We start from the raw sequence: 19,501 nt of genomic DNA, 5'->3' as shown, positions 1-19,501 counted from the left end.
GTGCGCGTGCGCGCGTGTATATGGATGTGTGCGTGTGGGGTTGACAAGGTGACACAGTGATTGACGAAAGAAGCAGGAGCCCCATGAAAACAACATGTTGCTACCAGAGGCGTATGTTATCTGCCATGGGGCGGTGGTATTGATCCAATCATCAGGGAGAACTCGAATAATAATTGACAGAAGTAAATAATGCAGGGATGTGGAGAAACAGCCGGGGATGACCCCCTTCTGTGCTGATCCTTCAAAAGCTATGGGTTGAGAGAGGCCATAAACAAATGATGCATTCTTTAGAACCTTCAGGGCAGCGTTTCCCAACATGAGTGTTGAGATGAAAGAAAGAGGCAGCAAACTGAAATTTCAGGCTGGTGAGCTCCAGGTTAGTGTTGGCCAACTCCCCTTCCCCTGCGGTTGGAGGAGGTCACTGATCCTAGCATAACCTCTTCAACATACAGTGTGCGCATGTGCAAAACAGGCACACATACACGCATATACACACACTAACACACAAATACACATGCAAATATTCACACACACATACATATACACACTCTCACACACAACTATATACACACACACAACACTATTCACACACACTCATACAAGCGTACAGACACACACAACACTATACACACACACACACCCACAATCACAGACTGATGACACATGACACTCACAGACAAACATACACCGGGTAGTTCACTAAGAGGTTGCAACAAAATGGAAAACCTCAAAACAGGGAAGCACTGTTTTAAGGAAACTGCTTCCCAGTTCACCAACATCACATCCACTATCGACTGGGACTCTTTAGAGAAAACTGTAAAATTATTTTGTATCTAACCATCTCTAATTTTCTCCCAAATAGTCAAAATAACTTGTTAAAAACCATCACATTTTCTTGACTGTAAATGGAGTCATTTTCTAAAACTGAACCAATGATAAAATAGCTGAGATTTGTGCGAACTCACCTCATCCATCATCACTGGGCCTGGTACAGTGCAGGAATCCCCATTCTCAAAGACGCCTAGAGGTTCAGAGGTCTCCACTCCTCCTTCTGGAATGTTCTGTATTTTAATCATTGTTTCAATCTCCTCATTACTATCGCTGTCTTCCTTTTCCTACAAATGTAAAAGATTCTGGCCTTTGCTTTAAATAATTCAAAGAAAACAACACTAATAATAAACCTTCCTTTAACTAATATGATCTCAGCTGATATTATTACTGGACAAAGTCAGATCCCAGAATCTGGATTGATAGATCCTGTTCGATTGTTAAAAAAAATACTTTCGATGGCATCTTTTTGGATTTATTTTTAAAATAAGTGTGATGTTCCTTCCATTCCCTGGACAACATTCAACTGAAACAAATTGTTACACAAGGGCATTTGTACCCTGGAGCAAGATTATGATGATGTCACAGAGCTGCACATCCCTGAGTATAAATAGCACAGTGTGGGTGGAGTTAAAACATAATACTTTATCTATTGTAACTGTAAGATCAAGGTCTGACATATCTTAATTACAACATACTATAGCATTGAGTGTTAATATATAATAAATAGTGTTACTTTAAAGTCAAAGTCCAAAGGTAGTGATTGATTTTGCCTTTTCCTTCACCATTCTGTCTCAAATCCAAGCTCAGTGTAGCAGCAAACTACACAATAAAAACCAATCTTCAAAATATTCAATATTTCGCTTGTGCTTTGAAGTTGAGAAGACTGATGGAAGAGCCGAACGTCAGGTAAGTAGGGAGATTGGAATTCTGAGAAAATAAGTTGATAAATCAAATGGATTCCTAGCTAAGAGCCGGTGACAAAACAGTCTTTCTTTACCAGTTTGTTCTCCTCATTGCTTCTTCCTTTCTCCTGCTTTCTTCTCTCTTTCTGACGCTGGAAGCAATAAAGCAAGAGGCGAGGGATTAATACAGAGGCTTCAGCTTTGAATCAACTTCTACAGAATAAGCTGTTTGAGGACAGGGCCTCATGATGGCAAATATCACAGAATTATTACGGCACAGAGAGAGGCCATTTGGCCTTTCGTGCCTGCACCAGCTTTTCAACCAAGTGTCATTACCTACAGCCAAACTCCCAACATCCCTCCATGCCAATTCTACTCAAATGATCATCCAATGCCCCTCCTGAATGCCTCCATTGAACCTGCCTCCATTACATTTCCAGACAGTGCGTTCAAGACCCTTAACTACTCACTAGGTGAAAAAGTTCCTTCTCACATCACCCTGGTTTCCTTTCTACATTACTTTCAATCTCTGTCCCTCTCGCGTTTGCTCTTTTACTAGTGGGAATATCTTCTCCCTATCTACTCGGCCTTCTACACTGCAAGCAAAATCAGCTTGATTTCTATCCTCACCACTCAAGTTTCTCATCTTTGGAACCATTCTTGTAAAGTACTTCTGTGCTCTCTCAAAAGCGTTTAAATCCTTCCTGTAATGTGGCACCCATACCCCCTGCACACAATACCCCAACACCGTCACGTAAAATCAAGGTGCCATGGAAATGAGAGCTAAGGTGAATCAGCGAGCACCGAGGAAATGGCTGTGAATCAAGGTGAGCTCAAGAATAGAGACAGCAGATTGGATTTGTCCAGTCTCGAGACATAGAAACAGAAGACAAAACCAGGAGTAGATCATTTGACTCCCTTGAGCCTGCTCTGTCATTCAATATGACCATGGCAGCTCATTGAGCTCAATGCCCTAAACCACGTGCTCCCATATCCCTTCATTCTTTTAGCCATGAGAGCTGTATCTCCCTCCTTCCTGAAAACATAATGTTTTGGCCTCAACCACTTTCTGTGGTGGTGAATAACACATGCTCACCACTCTCTCAATGAAGAAATGTCTCCCCCTCTCAATCCTAAAAGGTTTAAGCCCTTATCCTTAAACTATGACCCCTGGTTCTGGACTCCCTCACCATCAGGAACATCCTTCCTACATCTACTCTGTCTTTTCCTGTTTGAATTTTGTAGGTTTCTAAGAGATCCTTCCGAATTCGTCTAAACTCCAGTGAATACAATCCTGACTGACTCAATCTCTCCTCACACGTCAGCTCTTCCATCCTCGGAATCAGTTTGGTAAATCCTCACTGTACTCACTCCATAACACAAACATCCTTCCTCAGATCAGCAGGAGAAATCTGCACCCAATATTCCAGGTGTAGTCTCACCAGTTGCAGCCAGACATTTTTGTTCCCACAATCGAACCCTCTCACTATGAAGATCAACATACAGTTTATCTTCTTCACTGCCTGCTGTACCTGCACTCTTACCTTCAATGTCTGGTATACAAGGACACCCAGGTCTTGTTGAAAATTCCCTTCTCTCAATTTGCAGCCATTCAAATAATAACGTGCCTCCCTGTTTCTGCTGCCAAAGTGGATAACCTCACATTTATCTACACTATAATGTATTTGCCTTGCATTTGCCCACTCACATAGCCTGTCCAAATCACACTGCAACATCTCTGTATCCACCTCACAGCTCACCCTTCCCCCCAGCTTTGGATCATCTGCAAATTTTGAGATATTACATTTAGTTCCCTCATCTAAACCATCAATAGATATTGTCAATGGCTGGAGCCCTGAGACCAATCCCTGCAATATCCCACTAGTCACTGTCTTCATTCAGAAAAAGACCCATTTGCTCCTACTCTTTGTTTCCTGTCTGCTAATCAGCTTTTTTTTTATCCAATTCAGTACACTGCCCCCAATCCCATGAATTTTAATTTTACACATTAATCTCCATGTGGAACTTTGTCAAAAGCCTTACCAGGGCATGACTGAGGGCTTCAGGAAGAGATGAGCTGAGACAAGGGAGATGTCAAGGAACAGGAAACAGATGGAAAAAGACAGTCTTGATTCTAGATTATTGCCAATGAGTTGGGTGTTTACATTTTCTCACTCTCCATCCAGTTTCTACTGGGGCCAGGGAGTGTTAACTTTAAAATTCACTCAAGATCATTCAGGAGCAATGCTAGGAAGTACTCCCCCCTGCAATGTTCCAACCCAAAAAGCAGTTCAGGTTACAGGGTGAGTGAAAAACTCAAATTTGATTGATTTCAGGTCAGGCTATTAAGAGTTAAGGAGCCAAGATAATAAACTAAGTTATTTTTACTATTCTTTCAGGGGATTTAGACGTTGTTGGTTGGGCCTATCCCTAGATGCCCTTGAGAAGATGGCAGTGAGCTTCCATCTTGAACCACTACAGTCCATGTATTGTAGGTTGACCCACAATGCCCTTGGGGAGGGAATTCCATGGTTTTGACCGAGCAACAGTGAAGGAACAGCAATCTATTCCCAAGTCAGGATGGTGAGTGGCTTGGAGGCAAATTTGCAGTGGGTGGTGTTCCCATCTATCTGCTGTCCTTGTCCTTCTAGATGGGAAGGGTCATGGATTTGGAAGGTGGCTTGATGAGTTTCTGCAGTGCATCTTGAAGATGGTACACATTGCTACTGCAGACCATCGGTGGTTGAGGGAATGGATGTGGTGCCAATCAAGCGGGCTGCTTTGTCCTAATTGGTGTCAGTTTTTTGAGTGTTAATGGAGCTGCACCCATTCAGGCAGGTGCAGAGTACTCCATCACACTCCTGACTTGTGCCGTAGGTGGTGGACAGGCTTTGGGCAGTCAGGACATGAGTAATCCACTGCCAGATTCCTAGCCTCTGACCTGCTCTTGTAGGCATTGTATTTACATGGCTAATCCAGTTCAATTTCTAGTCAATGGTAGCCCCCAGAGTATTGATAGATGTGTGTTTAGTGATGGTGATGCCATTAAATGTACAGAGCAGTTAGATTTTTGGAGATGGTCATTGCCTGACATTTGTGTGGCACAAGTGTTACTTGCCACCTATCAGCCTAAGCCTGGATATTGTCCAGGTTTGCTGCATTGGGGCCATGATGTTTCAGTCGCTGGGAAGTCATTATTGGTGCTGAAAACTGTTCACTTCTGATCGTACACCCTGACTGCTAACCTTATGATAGACGGAAGGTCAGTTTAATATACAAAGCAATCACAGTGTAATTGAATGGTACAACATGCACCAAGAATTGAATTCTCTCTCAGTTACCCTCCCTAATAAAAGGATAATTACATCAGCAATAACAAAAATCTCTGACAACTTTTGCCTACCACCATCTATGATCACCCAATCCCATTTCCCCGTAACCCCCTTGACAAATCAATTTATCTGCTTCCATCATCCTTACTGGCAAAGTATTCCCAATTACGATGACTCCTTGAGTAAGGATATTATTCCTCATCTCAACTGGTTTATCTGGCTCATGGGTGGTCTATCTACTAGTTGCTGTAATACTAGAAACAGTTTCATCATAATTAATCAATCTAAACCCTTCAAAAAGCCAAACGTCTGCAAGGTGGCTCAGTAGTTAGCACTGCTGCCTCACAGCAGCAGGGACCCAGGTCCAACTCCAGCCTCAGGTAGGTAGGTAGGTGTGTGTGTGTGTGTATAGAGGGGGGTGTGTATGTGTGTAGTTTGCACATGCTCCCTGTGTTTTTGTGGGTGCCCTCCAGGTGCTCTGGTTTCCTCCCACAGTCTAAAGATGTGCAATTAGGGTGGATTAGCCATGTTAAATTGCACTGTGGTGTGGGTTAAGTGGATTCGCCATGAGAAATGCAGGGTCTGTTTGGGATGCTCTTCAGAGGGTAGGTTTGGGCTGAATGGCCTGCTTCCACACTGTAGGAAATCTATGACTGCTCTTATGAGATCCAGCAGTATTAGCTTTCTTTTAATTTCGATGCTCTTTGTTGCTCTCAGTTCTTGAAAAATTTGCATTTGCTGCAAAGTACCCTTGCACATTGATGAATCACTTGGAGCCTCTAAATATGAACTCAACACTGACACAACAAAAAGTTAAAACTCCACATCACAGAAGAGTCGCAACCGAGTGAAGAGAAATGCTGCCGGAACAGTAACTCAGATTACCAGTCACGTGCTCAACAAGGAAACTCAATACCGCATCTGCATTCATTTGATTCTTTTGGTTTAACAAAGAGCTAAAAGAGTATACAATTTCAAACAGACAACTTGTGGTCAACGTTAAAGACTCTCATTATTATTTGTGAACCCCTTTCATACCCTTGCTTCCCTCTATCTCTTTCATCACCCCCCAGCTCCACAACCATCCAGAATTTCAGTGCTCCTTTAATTTGAGCATTCCCAATTTTAATTGCTCCACTAGTTGTGGTTCACCTCATCCTGCCTTAGTCTGTCCTTACACTCCTCTACATTGATCTAAGGCACTCGTCTAGAAATCAAACTTTTGATCTTGGTGTATGCACTTGTTTTGTCATTCACCTTTGAAGTGGCAAGTAACATTTGCGCCACACGAGTGCCAGGAAATGACCATCTCCGACAAGACAGAATTTAACCATTGTCCCTTGACAATCTGTGGTATTACCATCGTTGAACCCCCATTAGAATAGTCCCAGGAAGGAGCAGCTTAACATATGAGGAATGTTTGAGATCTCTGGGTCGATACTCAATGGAGTTTAGAAGGATGAGGGGGGATCTAATTGAAACATACAGAGCCTGGACAGAGTGGATGTTGGGAAGATTGGTAGGAGTGTAGGACCTGAGGGCACAGCCTTAGGGTAAAGGGAAGACCCTTTAGAATGGAGAGAAGGAGACACTTCTTCAGCCAGAGAGTGGGGAATCTATGGAATTCACTGGCACAGAAGACTGTGGAGGCCAGGTCATTGAGTATATTTAAGACTTATGATAGGTTCTTGAGTATCAAGGGGATCAAGGGTTATGGGCAGAAAGCATGAGAACAAGGTTGAGAAACTTATCAGCCATGATTGAATGGCAGAACAGAATCGATGGGCCGAATGGATTTCTGCTAATTTCTGCTCCTATGTCTTATGGTCTTATGAAGGTACTGTTAGCCTTATCCTGACGGGGTACAGTCAGTTGCCTCCTGCAGGGGTACCACCTGTTGCCCCCTACAGTCAGTTGTTCGCTATTGAAGTCCTTATAGATGGAAAGCTATTGACGTTGTATGAATTGGTGTGAATTTTAATGACTACACCAGAATCTCAGTGTCGGAAGATCCTGACGATATTTTGTCAAGTTGAATGTGTTAAACTGGGCTCGAAAACAATATTTTAAGTCACAGTCCTTCCTGAACAACCTCCCTGGCCCCAAAATAAAATCATTTTGCATTTATGGACATTTAAATTTCTACGATGTTGTCGAGAGAAGGGCAGGACTGGCAGCTCGGTTTTCCAGGCGTGATGTTTCAGGCATGACAGAGAGGGATGTAAAAGAGATTGGGTGGAGGGGATGCATTACTGATTAAGGAGATTTCACAGCTGCATTAAGAGAGGACATTTTCGAGGGTTCATCCAGTCAGGACAGATGGGTAGAACTCCTGAATAAGAAAGGTGTAATCACAATGACGAGGTGATACTATAGGCCTTCTAGTAGCCAGTAGGGTGTAGAGGAGCAGATAGATAGATCAGGGAAAGATGTAAAAAAATAACAGGGTTGTTGTAATGAATGATTTTTAACTTCTAGGAGAAAGTGAGGACGGCAGATGCTGGAGATCAGAGGCAAAAAGTGTGGTGCTGGAAAAGCAGAACAGGTCAGACAGCATCTGAGAAAAATATTGACTGGGGCTCCCTTTGTGCCAAAAGTTTAGTTCAGGCAAAGTTTGTTAGATGCATCCAGGAGGATTTCTTGAAACATTACATAGATAGTCTAACTAGGAAAGGGGCCATATAAGACCTTGTATTGGGGAATGAGCCTAGCCAGGTGATCGGAGTTTTTGGGAACAGTGAGCATAATTCCATAAGTTTTAAGATGGTTATGGATAAGAGTAAGGCTCGCCCTCAGGTGAAAGTGCTAAACTGAGGCAAGGCTAATTACAACAACTTTCGGCAGGAACTGGAGAAATTCGATTGGGGCAGATGGTAAATCCACATCGGACATGTGGGAGTCCTTTAAAGGCCAGTTGATCAGAGTTCAGGATCAGCACATTCCTGTGAGGATGATAGATAAGGAGGCAAGATTCATGAACCTTGGATGACAAGAGACATTGAAAATTCAGTTAAAAAGAAAAAGGAAGCACATGTAATGTTTAGGAAACTAAAATCAAATTAGGCCCTTCAGGAGTATAGAAGGAACAGAAAAGAATTTAAACAAGGAATTAGGAGGGCCAAAAGAAGCCATGACATATCCTTGGCAAGTAGTATTAAGGAGAATCCCAAGGCATTTCATATGTTTGTTAGGAGCAAGAGGTCAGCTAGGGAAAGGGTGACTTCACTCACGGACAATGGAGGGAACGTCAGTGTGGAGCCACTGGAAGTGGGTGAGGTCCTTAATGAGTACTTCACATTGACATTCAGCAAGGAGACTTGGGTAATGGTACGGTTAGGGAGGAGTATGTTGAGATTGGCGGAGGTGGTATTGGGAGTCTTGAAAAAACATTAAGGTAGGTAAGTCCCCAGGGCCTGATAAACTCTATTCCAGGAGACTGAGGGAGGCAAGGGAGGAGATTGCTGGGGGTCTTGACTGAGTTTCCCCTTTAAGCAGCAGCAAGGTCGCAGAAGATTGCAGAATAGTCAACACTGTTCATTTGTTTCAGAAAACAGGGATAATCCAGGAGATTACAGTAAATGGCAGATCCTTTAGGAGCACTGATATACAGAGGAATCTTGGAGTGCAAGTCCATTGCTCCCGGAAAGTAGCAACTCAAGTGGATAAGGTGGTAAAGAAAGCATATAGCATGCTTATCATCATAGGGCGGGGCACTGAGTATAAAAGTTGGCAAGTCATGTGACAGCTGTATAAGACTTTAGTCAGGCCACATTTGGAGTAATGTGTGCAGTTCTGGTCGTCATACTGTGGGAAGGATGTGGAGGCTTTGAAACGGGTGCAGAAGAGGTTTACCACAATGTTGCCTGGATTGGAGTGCATGAACTATAAGGAGTGCTGTAAGGAAACAAACTTAGATTGTTTTCACAAGAGTTTCGGAGGCTGAGGTATGACCTGTTGGAATACGTAACACACAAGGCATGACTAGAGGGGGTAGGTGGAGATTTTTCCCAGGATGGAAATGTCAAATACGAGGGGGTCTAGGTTTAAGGTGAGAGGGGGAAAAATTAAAGATAATATGCAAGGGAAGTTTTTGTAACACCGAGTGTGGTAGGTGCCCAGAATGCACTGCCAGGAGAGGTAGTAGAAGCAGAGAGGATGGCAATGTTTAAGAGCCATTTTGCCAGTCACATGATCAGGCAGGGACTAGAGGGATACAGAACAGATGGGATTAGTATAGTATGGCATCGTGGTCTGTACAGCAACAGTGGATGAAGGGCCTGTTCACGTGCTATACTATTCTATGGGCCTGATGATCAATATTCTGTATTTGTTTAATAAAATGGAAAAGAACACAGAACAGTACAGCACAGTACAGGCCCTTCGGCCCTCGATGTTGTGCCGACCTTTTATTCTACTCTAAGATCAGACCAACCTACATCCCCTTCATTGTACTATCTTCCATGTGCCTATCCAAGAGTCGCTTAAATGTCCCTAATGTATCTGACTCTACTACCACTGCTGGCAGTGCATTCCACACACCCACCACTCTCTGTGTAAAGAACCTACATCTAACATCTCTCCTAAACCTTCCTCCAATCACCTTAAAATGATAACCCCTCATGATAGCCATTTCTGCCCTGGGAAAAAGTGTCTGGCTATCCATTCTATCTATGCCTCCCATCATCTTGTACACCTCTCATCCTTCTTCAATCCAATGAGAAAAGCCCTAGCTCCCTCAAACATTCTTCATAAGACATGCACTTCAGTACAGACAGTATCCTAGTAAATCTCCTCCACACTCTCTCTAAAGCTTCTACATCTTCCTTGTAATGAGGCGACCAGGACTGAACACAATATTCCAAGTGTCTAACCAGGGCTCTACAGAGCTGCAGCATAACCTGTGGGCGGCACGGTGGCACAGTGGTTAGCACTGCTGCCTCGCAGCGCCAGAGACCCGGGTTCAATTCCCGCCTCAGGCGACTGACTGTGTGGAGTTTGCACATTCTCCCCGTGTCTGCGTGGGTTTCCTCCGGGTGCTCCGGTTTCCTCCCACAGTCCAAAGATGTGCAAGTCAGGTGAATTGGCCATGCTAAATTGCCCGTAGTGTTAGGTAAAGGGGTAAATGTCGGGGTATGGGTGGGTTACGCTTCGGCGGGTCGGTGTGGACTTGTTGGGCCGAAGGGCCTGTTTCCACACTGTAAGTAATCTAATCTAATCTAATCTAAACCTCGCAGCTCTTAAACTCAATCCCCCTGTAATGAAAGCCAATACACCATACGCCTTCTTGACAACCCTGTAAACTTGGGTGGCAACTTTAAGGGTTCTATGGATGTGGACCCCAAGATCCCTTTGTTCCTCCACACTGCAAAGAATCCTGCCTTTAACCCTGTATTCTGCATTCAAATTCGACCGTCCAAAGTGAGTGACTTCACACTTTTCCAGGTTGAACTCCATCTGCCACTTCTCAGCTCAGCTCTGCATCCTGTCAATGTCCCGTTGCAACCTCCAACAGCCCTCCACACTATCCACAACTCCACCAACCTTCGTGTCATCAGCAAACTTACTAAACCACCCTTCTGCTTCCTCATCCAAGTCAATTATACAAATCACAAAGAGCAGAGGTCCCAGCAAATGTTCGGGTTTGTTCATGGTATTTCAACTTCTCATGTTCACATTCCTGTCTTTATTGCATATTCTATTGCTCAGTTCTGTGACCATTTAACCTTCACTGCTTTTGATTTCCTGTTTTGTTCCCGTCAAAAAACTTCAATGTGCACAGCTGCTCAGTCTGCTTGATGTCATCACCAGTGCTGGATGTAGGAAATCCCTTACATTTGGCTCCAGAATTAAATTAACATCGAGAAAAATCAGAGTTATTCCACACGGATTGCCACAGATAGCTGTCTTCATCACTGCTCATTGATTAACAAACCTGGAGTCAATAATTCTGCATAAGTGTGGATATCTCTTAATGACACAAAATCACAGAGTATTTCATACAGAGATCAATAAGACATGCCCAATTGCACCATTAAATCTCTCTGTCTCAAGGTTCCTCACTTGTGGAAAAGGAACAGCTCTGAGGCATGTCTCAAACCACTAACGTGAGTCCATTCATTTCAGCAACCAATTAAATAAAATAACGGGAAATATTTTGAGTTCCCGAGAACATCCTGTAGAATTCCATGATGATATTCTCCCTTGCATCTCCAGTATTCACTGCTGTCCAAATACAAGATGATCCTCTCAACACCACCAACACAGGGACTGGGGCAGGACATGCAAGCAACTACAATGAGAGAGTCGAGCGCTGTCTGTTCAGAAAAGGAGCAGTGACCAATAGAACAAACAAGAGGGGAAGAGGGGTCACAGTGATAAAAGGAAAGAGAGAGAGACTTAAAGAGCAGGTGTGTGGGGTGGGGGGGGGGTTAGAGAGAGAAACAGGGAGAACCAGAATGAGAGAGACAGAGGGTGGAGGAAGAGAAGCTGTTGGAGGGAGTGAAAAAAAGAGAGAAAGGGAGAGTTGCAAGAGGGACTGAGAGTTCGAGAGAGAGGAAAAGATAGAGAGAGAGAGAGAGAGAGAGCTACAAGATTGGGGTGTGGGGAGACAGAAAGAGAGAGAGAGCAAAAAGCAGAGAGTGAGTGTGAGCCAGTGCAAAAAGGAGGGAAAGAGAGAGCAAAAAGGAGGGAGAGAGAGAGAGAGAGAGGGAGATAGAGAGAAAGTAAGAGAGAGAGCTGCAGGGCCCATGAAATGACAGGAGGGAGAAATGTTAATTTCCATTTCTATGGTAACTTGATCACACATCTGGGAGTATTCCCAAGTGACTGCTGTCTAATACAATATTGTCTGGATGCAGATACTATTCATGGAAATAAATAGGAAGCAAGGCTGAAAAGGTTGAGGTGCCAAAATCAGCAAATGTTAAGTTAATCTGTTTTTGTTTTGATGGCATAATTCAAAAACGGAAAGTTACCCTGTTCTTTTTAAACATAATTACAAGGTCTTTAACGTCTAATTGAAACACAGAGTCAGATCAAACTGTTCAATGCTTCCGCTGAAGAACTTCAGTTCCAACAATTCAGTCAGCTCTTACCAACGTACAGTTGTGTTCGAGAGTCCTGGCTTAATACTTCAAAGGCCAAGTTGCTACACTGTGTAGCTCAGTAACTGGATTCTTGCCCCAAAACCACGTGGTTCTGAGGTCAGGTCCCACTCCAGGTCTCGGGCAGAAAGATCAAGGCTGACTTTCTCAGTATACTTCTAAAGGAGTGCTGCAGTGTCAACTGGCTCATCTTTCCAATGTAACATTAAGCTGCATAAAAGACACAGAATGGAAAAGATCCTGGGCTGTGTTTAAACAGGAGCAGGGAGCGCTCTCCAATGACTTTGAGGTTGGGATGTCATTGCTGAGGTTGTTCAGGATGTTGGTAAGGCCTGTTCTCAAGTACTTGTGTGCAGTTCTGACCGTCCCGTTACAGGAAGGATATTACTAAATGGGAGAGGGTTCAGAAGAGATTTACCAGGATGTTGCTGGGAATGGAGGGTTTGAATTATAAGGAGAAGCTGGGTCTTTTTTCAATGAAGCGTATGACATGAACAGGTGACCTTATAGAGGTTTATAAGTCATGAGGGGTATAGATAAGGTGAATGACATCTGTCTATTCCCTGAAGTGAGGGCGTTCAAAACTAGGGGGCATATTTTTAAAGTGAGGGGAGAAAGATTTGAAAAAGACACAAGAAGCAACACAGAGAGTGGTTTGTGTGGGGGATGAACTTCCAGAGGAAGTGGTGGATGTAGGTACAGTTACAATGTTTAAAAGACATTTGGATAAGTGCACGAACAGGAAATCTATAGACGGATTTGGACCAGGTGCAGGCAGGTGGGACTAGTGCAGTTTGGGATTATGGTCAGCATGAATTGGTTGGACCGAAGGGGCTGTTTCCGTGCCGTATGACTATGACTCGATCAATTTCTATCCCTCAATCAACATGATGACAAGAAAGTCTGTCTGGCCCAGAAGACAGGAGAAGAAGTAGGCCATTCAGCCCATTGACTCTGCCTCAACATTCAATAATCTGATCATCCTCAACTCCACTTTGCTGCCTTTCCCCAGGACTCTCGATTCCCATACTGATTAAAAATCTCTCTATCCCAGTTTGAATATACTTAATGGCCCAGCCTCGACAGCCCTCTGCGGTAAAGAATTCCATAGATTCAATCCCCTCTGACAGATGACATTTCTCATCTCTGTCTTAAATGTGTGACCCTTTATTCTGAGATTATTCCCTGTAGTCCTGGGCTCCCCTGTAAAGGGAAAACAAATTCTCTGCACATACCCTGTTGAGTCCCCCTTAGCATCATGTTTAATGAGATCACCTTTCATTCTTCTAAATGCCAATGAGTATAGGGCCAACCTACTCAACCTCTCCTTATAAGACAGATCCTCCAAATCTGGTATCAGGTAGTGAACTATCTCTGGACTGCCTCCAATGCCAGGATATCTTTCCTTAGATAACAGAATGCTAAGCAGTGACTGCATTGCTGTTGACAGAGTTTTCTTTATTCATTCATGGAATGTGGGCATTGTTGGCTATGCTGGCATTTATTTCACATCCACAAGTACCCTTCAGAAGGCAATGGCAAGCTGCCAACTTGGAAAACTGGTGCACTGAGAACAACCTAGCTCTCAATGCCGGCAAAACCAAGGAACTCATTACTGACTTTCGGCAGGATGTTACTCATGCCCTCCTACACGTTAACAGCACAGAGGTGGAACGAGTGGAGAATGTCAAGCTCCTGGGAGTGGTCATCCACAACAAGCTTTCTTGGACTCTTCATGTGGATGCACTGGTTACAAAGGCCCAACATCTCTTCTTCCTCAGGCAGCTGAGGAAATTTGGCATGACGGTGAATACCCTTGCCAACTTTTATAGGTGCACCATTGAGACCATTCTGTCTGGATGTATCACGACTTGGTATGGCAACTGTACCATTCAAGATCGGAGATGGTTACAGAGAGTGGTGAACTCAGCCCGGATAATCACAAAGGCCAACCTCCCATCTATAGAATCCACCTACCAGGCCCGCTGTCAAGGAAAGGCCACCAGCATTCTCAAAGATCCATCCTACCCTGGCAATGTGTTTCTATAACCTCTACCATTGGGTAGAAGGTACAGAAACCTGAACACACACCAGCCGGTTTCAAAACAGTTTCTACCCTACTGTTGTTAGAATATTGAATGGACTCTCAAACTCTTAACATTCGCTTGTACCTGTGTTTTCGTTTTTGCCGTTGTTTACCTATTATTTACTTATCTATGCTAATTAATTCTGTGATCTACCTGTATTGCTCGCAAGACAAAGCTTTTCACTGTGTCTCGGTACACGTGAAGATGAATTCAATTCAATTCAATTCAATACAATTTAATACACTTCATTACAATTCAATACATTCAATTCGTCTTGAACTGCTGCAGCACATTTGGTGTAGGTAGACCCACAATGCTGTTAGGGAGGGGATTCCAAGACTATAGCCAAGCAATATTGAAGGAACGATGCTGGGATTTCTCCAAATCACGAAGGTGAGTGGCCTGCAGGGAATTTATAGTTTATGTTCCCACACAGCAGCAACCCTTGACCCTCTAAATGGCAGCGGTCATGGGTTTGGAAGGTGTTGTCTATGAAGCCTTGGTGAACTTCTGCAGTGCATCAAATAGATGATACAAAGCGATGCCACTCAGCGGCGGTGGTGAAGGGAACAAATGATTGTGGATGTGGTGCCAATCAAATGGACTCTGTTTCTTGGGTGATGATTCTATTGAACTCATTTGGAGTTGCACCCACCCAAAGAAATGGACAGTATTCCATCAAACCTCAGAATTGTGGCTTATAGATGATGGACAGGTTTTTGGGAAAACAAGTTTGATTTGTTTTTCTATATGTAAGTAGGGGAGACATAGTTTAACTGTTGTTTTTGAAAACCATGAGGACAACCATAAGTTGTCTGGAGATTCATTCACTTTAATTGAGGTTCTTTACAAACCGGGAGAAAGTGAGGACTGCAGATGCTGGAGATCAGAGTCAAAAAGTGTGGTGCTAGAAAAGCACAGCCACTCAGGCAGCATCCGAGGAGCAGGAGAGTCGACATTTCGAGCATAAGCTCTTCATCAGGAATGGCTTATGCTGGAAACGTCAACTGTCCTGCTCTTCAGATGCTGCCTGACCAGCTGTGCTTTTCCAGCACCACACTCTCGAATCTGGTTCTTTCAAAACCCTCAAGGTCAACAGTCCATCATTAAGCAACATTTGTCTTTACCATCTGCAAGCTGCAGAAATTCACCAAGACTCCTTAGACAGCACCTTCCAAATTCATAACCACTAGCATTTAGAAGTACAGAGACTGTTGCTATGTGAGAACATCATCTGCAAGTTCCTCTCCACGAGAAATTACAGAGAGATGTGAATGTAGCCCAGTCTATCATGAAAGCCAGCCTCCCTCCCATTGACAACAAAAACAGAAGTTGCTGGAAAAGCTCAGCAGGTCTGGCAGCATCTGTGCAGAGAAATCAGAGTTAATGTTTCAGGTCAAGTCTTCCTTCCATTGACTCCATCTACACTTTCCACTGCCTTGGGAAAGCAGCCAACGTCATCAAAGACCCCTCTCACTCCAGTTATAACCTCTTCCATCGGTAAGAAGATACAACAGTTTGAAAACACGTACCAACAGAGTCAAGAACAGTTTCTTCCCTGCCATTATCAGACTATTATATGAGAGCTCCATTCAAAAGAGTTGATCTTTCTCTGCACCTTCTCTGTAGCTTTAGGACAATATTCCACATTCTATTCTATTATCTCAATGTTCTAATGGAAAAAGTCAGAAGTCATACCACACCAGGTTATAATCCAGCCGGTTTACTTGAAATCATAAGGTCTTGGAGCGCTGCTCCTTCATCACTTAACAAACCACTCCAGCATACGAAGCAGCAGCACTCTGAAAGCTTGTGATTTCAAGTAAACCTGTTGGACTATAACCTGGTGTCATGTGACTTTTGACTTTGTCCACCCCAGTCCAACACCGGCACCTCCACATCGTATTTATATCAGGTATGATTTGTCTGGGTAGCATGCAAAACACTACTTTTCATTGCATCTTGGTACATGTGGCAACAATGAATCAACTCAAATCCAAGCCACTCCCTATCATGACTTGGAAATATTCCTTCAGTCTTGAGCACTAATTGAGTGTCATATCTCCTACATACTAACAGTGATGACACTTCAGAAGTATCACATGCACTCTCCAGTGCTCTGGGACATTCAGTGGTTGAGAAAGATGTTATTAGTATGTTACAATTGTTAGGGCAGACAAGGCAACAAAAAAAAGGTAAAGTTGCCATATTCCTACTGGACCAAGGGCTGCTCTCTGATTTGAACCCATACTGTTGGCATCACTATGGATTGCAAAAGAGCCAACCTGCCAACTGAACTAGCTACTGGCAAGCTATAACCTGGATCACAATATCCATCTCTCTGAAGGAATTCATTTCACAGCCTTTGCTGATGTTGTTCTGTGTGGAAAATTGAAGGGATTGACACAAACAGTGATACTGACAGGAGAAGGAACAGTTGCTCAAATCAATACGTAATGCCTTGTAACACTGAATCAGTAATAAACAGCTCGCCAAATAGCCTACTCAATCTTGATTTATTTGGACACCTGATGATCTAACGTTGAGCACATGAAAAAAGGAAATCCCCTCAAACTCAAGCTCATTGCTTTTCTTACACTATAAGCAACCTGTCAGATTTGTAAGTTGAAGTGTTGCATTATTTAAACTGCCACGTGACAGAGCAGAGCAAGTCTTGCTGAAAAAAAGAGACATCTTATCAAAAGCTTTCCATCTTGTGTTCATCAAGATACATGCAAGAATGGGAAATTTCAAATGATCACAATTTATACTGTGATGTAGCTTTATTACATATTATTGTTGAACATAAATATTAGGGGAGGCAACAGCCTAATGGTATCACCAATGGACTATTAACCCAGAGAGTCGATGAAGGGCTTATGCCCGAAACGTTGATTCTCCTGCTCATCGGATGCTGCCTGACCAGTTGTGCTTTTCCAACACCATACTCTTTGACTCTGATCTCTATTAATCCACAACTACTAGCATTTAGAAATACAGGCACTTGCTATTTGAGAACATCATCTGCAAGTTCCTCTCCACGAGAAACTACAGAGCGATGTGAATGTAGCCCAGTCTATCCTGAAAACCAGCCTCCATCCCATTGACAACAAAAACAGAAATTGCTGGAAAAGCTCAGCAGGTCTGGCAGCATCTGTGCAGAGAAATCAGAGTTAACGTTTCGGGTCAAGCTTTCCTTCCATTGACTCCATCTACACCTCCTCCTGCCTAGGGAAGCAGAGACCCAGGTAACGTTCGACAGACCCAGGTTCGAATCCTCCCATGATAGATAGTGGAATTTGAATTCAATAAAATAATCTGGAATTAAGAGTCTAATGATGACCATGACTCCATCGCCAATTGTTGGAAAAATCCATCTGGTTGACTAATGCCCTTTAAGGAAGGAAACTGCCTTCTTTACCCTGGTCTGGCCTACATGTGACCCCCAGACCCACAGCAATGTGGGTAACTCTTAACTGCCCTCTGGATGGGCATTAAATGCTGCCTAGCCAGTGATGCCCTTATCCCATGATTGAAAAACAATTTGGAGACTTTGGTCTTAAAATGGACTGCACTAGGGTGGCACGGTGGCTCAGTGGTTAGCACTGCTGCCTCACAGCACCAGGGACCCAGGTTCAATTCCTGCCTCCGGCAACTGTCTGTATGGAGTTTGCACATTCTCTTTGTGTCTGTGTGGGTTTCCTCTGGGTGCTCCGGTTTCCTCCCACTATCCAAAGATGTGCAGGTCAGGTGAATTGGCCAGGCTAAATTGCCCATAGGATCAGGTGCAATAGTCAAGGTTAAATATATGGTAGGGGAATGGGTCTGGGTGGGTTACTCTTCAGAGGGTTGGTGTGGACTTGTTAGGCCGAAAGGCCTGTTTCTAATATGTAGGGAATCTAATCTATCTCATGTCTAGCTTTAACTATGCCTTGATTTGTATTTCTTTATTAAGTGTTTTATGATGGGAGAACACAGTTTAAGTTTTGCTTTTGAGAACCATTTCTCTGGAGATTTTTTCACAGTTAATTAATTAATTAAAAACCACGGTCGATCATTTAGTGCTTTGTGAAACGAGAAGTAGAAGAGAAACAAAATAGGCTGTTAAGCAGCAACAAGGTGTTCTTGACACAAGATAGAGATGAAAACAAGAAATCTTTTAGAAAGAGAGAACGATCCAGAAGGTTAGGTAGTGGACAGGTTTCTTTCAAAGATAAATAGGTCACTCAGAGAGAAAAAGCTTATAACATCAACATTGCTGGTTGCCGTCTCCAAACCAATCAAGAGAAGTTCGAAAGCAGCTTAGAAATCAGTAAAAGAAAAGTTTCAAAAACAAAAAACTTAAGACGTCAGAAAAGAATTCCTCCTACAAGGCTGGCGAATGCATGAGTTTAAGGAACACATGTTACGGAGTAAGCACGCTATGTTAGCAGCCTGTTTAAGGGTCTCAAAGAAACATTAAATAAAAATAATAACATTGAGTGAATGCCAAACAATTGCCAGAAAAATACCAAATGCAATATTGTTCACTAAACAGAGAAACTTAAAGTGGAAATAGGAGTAGACTGTTCACTGAAGTTTGAGTATCTGTAAGGCTGTTGTTGAAAGAGGTAAAAAAGGTTGAACATTTATTTTTGACATTTTCAATAAAATAACTTCAAACAGTTTTTATGTAATATTATGATTTGGACTGGGATGTACAAAGTTAAAAATCACACAACACCCAGGTTATAGTCCAACAGGTTTATTTGGAAACACTAGCTTTTGGAGCGCTGCTCCTTCATTGGGTGATTATAGAGAATAAGATTGTAAGACACAGAATTTATAGCAAAGGTTTATAGCAAAGATGTAACTGAAATTATATATTGAAAAAGACCTGGATTGTTTGTTAAGTCTCTCATTTTTTAGAATGGTCATGTTGGTTTCAGTTCTTTAATATGTAGGTCACAGAACATTTCTTTTAAAATTACATTCTCAAGTGAATTTAACAATTGGTGTCATGTCAGCCCAGATAAGGTGTTGAAGGTGTTAGCTCCCTGTGAGACTGTCTGTGCCACAATGGTCAGACTGATTCTAATCTAAAAAACGGATTTACAGAATCTTACAGGGATTCATGCAATTATTGAGCAAAGTAAAATGTAATTCTGCAAGTACAAATTCACCCCACAAACTTATATGTGTATGTGTGCATGTAGGTGTATGTGTAGGAGGTGGTGTTGGGGGGACACCAATGGACACTGCAGAAC

The 19,501-nt window shown here is 43.0% G+C and overlaps 1 protein-coding gene across 6 annotated transcripts in view; it reads right to left on the bottom strand.

Moving 5' to 3' along the window:
- The window catches only part of LOC122561319 (uncharacterized), a 164,785-nt gene that overhangs the window by 94,010 nt on the left and 51,274 nt on the right, over positions 1-19,501 (bottom strand). For 4 of the 6 annotated variants that reach the window (XM_043713011.2, XM_043713012.2, XM_043713013.2 and 1 more), the window contains exons 4-5: positions 1,829-1,885; positions 966-1,115 (exon numbers count right to left, since the gene is read on the bottom strand). The exons of the other annotated variants lie outside the window; for them this stretch is intronic. In XM_043713011.2, coding sequence (XP_043568946.1) covers positions 966-1,115; positions 1,829-1,885 — 207 coding nt within the window. The remainder of the gene's footprint in view (positions 1-965; positions 1,116-1,828; positions 1,886-19,501) is intronic. 6 annotated transcript variants of the gene reach the window in all.

The sequence above is a fragment of the Chiloscyllium plagiosum genome, unplaced genomic scaffold (assembly GCF_037043375.1).
Source record: "Chiloscyllium plagiosum isolate Xiang-an unplaced genomic scaffold, Cpla_swu_hap1 HiC_scaffold_22, whole genome shotgun sequence".
Taxonomy (NCBI): domain Eukaryota; kingdom Metazoa; phylum Chordata; class Chondrichthyes; order Orectolobiformes; family Hemiscylliidae; genus Chiloscyllium; species Chiloscyllium plagiosum.
The sequence above is the reverse complement of the archived record's forward strand: the minus strand, read 5'-3'. Positions and strand labels throughout refer to the sequence as shown.